The sequence below is a fragment of the Raphanus sativus genome, chromosome 9 (genome assembly GCF_000801105.2).
Source record: "Raphanus sativus cultivar WK10039 chromosome 9, ASM80110v3, whole genome shotgun sequence".
Taxonomy (NCBI): domain Eukaryota; kingdom Viridiplantae; phylum Streptophyta; class Magnoliopsida; order Brassicales; family Brassicaceae; genus Raphanus; species Raphanus sativus.
Window position 1 is genome coordinate 20,252,130 of NC_079519.1, and position 3,165 is coordinate 20,255,294.

The 3,165-nt window shown below is 40.8% G+C and overlaps 1 protein-coding gene across 1 annotated transcript; it reads left to right on the forward strand.

Annotated features, from left to right (window-relative positions):
* Window positions 1-796: 796 nt before the first annotated feature.
* LOC108859165 (5-amino-6-(5-phospho-D-ribitylamino)uracil phosphatase, chloroplastic) lies at window positions 797-2,267 on the forward strand. Its single transcript, XM_018633022.2, has one exon. The coding sequence runs from the start codon at window positions 1,044-1,046 to the stop codon at window positions 2,100-2,102; it is 1,059 nt and encodes a 352-aa protein (XP_018488524.2). The 5' UTR covers window positions 797-1,043; the 3' UTR covers window positions 2,103-2,267.
* Window positions 2,268-3,165: the final 898 nt, after the last annotated feature.

The window sequence follows — 3,165 nt, forward strand, 5'->3', positions numbered from 1 at the left end:
GGCGTTTGTGGCCGCAGGACCTCTCCGGTGGTGATTTCATCTTCTGTGGTTAACGGTGACGGATCTAAACCTAGGATTAGACAACCTAGGTTTGTGAAGAGTCGGAGATTTGATGGCCACCGTTGTCCAGCCGGATTGGGAAGCTTGTCTTCCATTGTCTTTTCACCAATGACTTCACTCTCTATGTTGTTGTTCAGTGTTGGATTGTTTTTAAGTTTCACTTATAACTTAGATTTGCCGTTTTCCGGTACTTTGGAATTGTAATATTTTGATGTCCGTTTGGGTCGAATCAATATATATATATATATATATAATTATTTAAAAAACAAACTTGAACCTTTGATTATCTTTCAAATCGTATTATTTTTTCTTGGCTTGTCTGAAAATGAACTAAAACGCGGAAATAATTTCAAGTATAGAAAAGTTGAAAGACGGTTTAAATCTGATCGAGGAAGTGGAGCCAGATTGTTAAGAAAAAATGGAACAGATCTTTTCAAAAAACCCCTAAGAACAAATATAGGCCTGGGCCGATATTCCATCTCTACTAGTGGATACGTGTTTTGCTGTAAAAAGACACGTGAGTAGAGAGATTGAGAGTCGTGGCAAAGGAGGAATCTCCTCTCTTCTAGCGGTAGCGGTATTTCATCGTCGAATAATCTTTTGCGTAGACACCTCCGACATCTGACACGTGGATGTTTACCCACCGTGGGATAAACAAAACCAAACCAGAAATATCTGGATCAATGGCTTTCTCTTCGAATTATTACAATCACACAACACACAATAATAATAATAATAATAAAATAATTAAAATCAAGAGAATCACAAACTAACCTTGGCCTTTGAGTTTTCTATCAATCGGTTTTTTCCATGCTCAGCTTTCAATCGATCTTCAAGTTTCTATCTTTCTAGGTGATCGGTTAGGGTTTGGAACTAGTACCGGTGTGAAAGCTGTTTGGTTCTTTGATTGCAGCTGTCTCACAGATTCTTGGTTTGATAATCATCGTTGTAGATTGTTAGAGAGATTTTAAATTAGGGTAATCATGGCGGATGCTGTGTCTTTGGTTGGTTCGATTGTGAGGATCTCTGTGAAGAACGAAGCGAGAACAGTTCGATTCCCGGTGAAAGGGGTTGTGTTCGATACGAGAAAGAAGAAGCCAATGTCGGTGTTCCCAATCAAGGCTCTTGCTATGGAGCTGACGAAAGAGATGCCGAAGAAGAAGAAGAAGAAAGACCCAAGGACTTGGAACTATCTTGATTCCGGTTCGGTTGATAAATGGCCTCCTCCCGAGAACAAAGCCGACAAGCCTTCCTTGCACAACCCTTTGCTAAGGCAAGAGCGTATGGGTTGCGGTTGGTTAGGTGCGATATTCGAGTGGGAAGGTGTTTTGATCGAAGACAATCCTGGCCTTGAGGGGCAGTCGTGGCTTACTTTAGCTCAGGAGGAAGGTAAGTCTCCTCCTCCAGCTTTTTTACTCAGACGCATCGAAGGGATGAAGAACGAGCAAGCGGTCTCTGAGGTTCTGTGTTGGTCGAGAGACCCTGCTCAAGTTAGGAGAATGGCTTCCCGTAAAGAGGAGATCTTTAAGGCTTTAGATGGTGGAGTGTATAGACTAAGAGACGGGTCACAGGAGTTTGTGAATGTCTTGATGAATAACAAGATCCCCATGGCTTTGGTTTCGACCCGTCCTCGTGAGACGCTAGAGAACGCTGTTGGTTCGATTGGGATAAGGAAGTTCTTCAGTGTGATAGTTGCGTCTGAAGATGTTCACAGAGGTAAACCGGATCCTGAGATGTTTGCTTACGCAGCGCAGCTTCTTGATTTCATACCGGAACGTTGCATTGTGTTTGGAAACTCGAACCAGACCATTGAGGCTGCTCATGATGGGAAGATGAAGTGTGTGGCTGTGGCTAGTAAGCATCCGATGTATGAGCTTGGAGCGGCGGATCTGGTGGTGAGAAGGTTGGATGAGTTATCCGTTATTGATTTGAAGAAGCTTGCGGCTGTTGAACTGACGGAGTTCGAACCGGAATTGGAGATGGAGAAGGAAGATGAGCGTGAGCTGCCTTCATCTAATGTAGCAGTTGATGATTTCTTCTAATGGGAGTGATCTTCTGTAATGTTGTACAGTTTTATGGATTTGGATTCTTCATCGTGTATTTCGGTATTCACAAAATGTTATAGTTTCTGTGTATAATTGGAACAGGTTACATGGGAAAAATATATAAATGTACACTCGTAAATATACTATTCGTTTTAAAATCTTTTTCACATTCTTTGGAGGGACCTGGCGACTCCCATGGCGACTCCCAACACGGGGACATCTTCTTGAGTTACATATCAAGAAGCTACAGAGTAACTAAGCGAAATTAGAACAGAAGTCGACATTTCATTCGAAGTCAAAACACATTCAAACAAGAAAAGTAAGAAAAGGATGAGTCCGGGATGAATAGGATGAGTCCGGGATGAATTCTATATTTCATTCAAAGTCAAAACACATTTGAGGTATCGTTGGATACATGATGTAGTTGCTTCTAAAGAAGTAGAACTTGCAACAGTTAGTCTTTGCCGATGGAGAAACTTGAAGTATACCGAAGGATAGCCGAAATGGCTGTTTCCTCCACCTAATCGGAGAGGAAGTTTGTTGGATTCTTTCTAAATGGAAGAAACTCATTGGATTGGTTGGTAATAACTAAACTTGGATATATGCCATTTGTATTAGTCCATGAGATTAGTATTGAGTTTTAGAGGTTATTAGAGTTAGTGAGACACATATATAAAGTTTCTTAACTAATTTGTGCCAAGCAGGAGACAGAACACAAGAAAAGAAAGAAGAGTATTCAAGAAGACTCTTAATACAAAAGAGAAAAAAGGAGAGAAGAAGGCAGATTCGTCTGGGTTTGTCAAGGCAGGGTTTTGAAGGTCAAACTTGATCGGGCTGATATTTTGTGGGAAGCTTCTTCAGTCAGTGAGTTAAAGGTTCATCGAAAGGATTTAGATTCTAACGGTTGGATCTTCTGTTGTCTGGATTTTGGTGAAGCTGGTCGTCACAGGTCTTCAGTAAAGCTATCTTGAGTGTTTGGTAAATCCGACAGTTATTAGATGATTTTTTCTAAAGATGATATTTTCTATGTCCAAATCTAACATTTTTCATATTCTATAAA

Excerpts from the sequence above, each read along its gene's own strand:
- LOC108859165 (XM_018633022.2), top strand. The coding sequence starts at position 1,044 with ATGGCGGATGCTGTGTCTTTGGTTGGTTCGATTGTGAGGATCTCTGTG.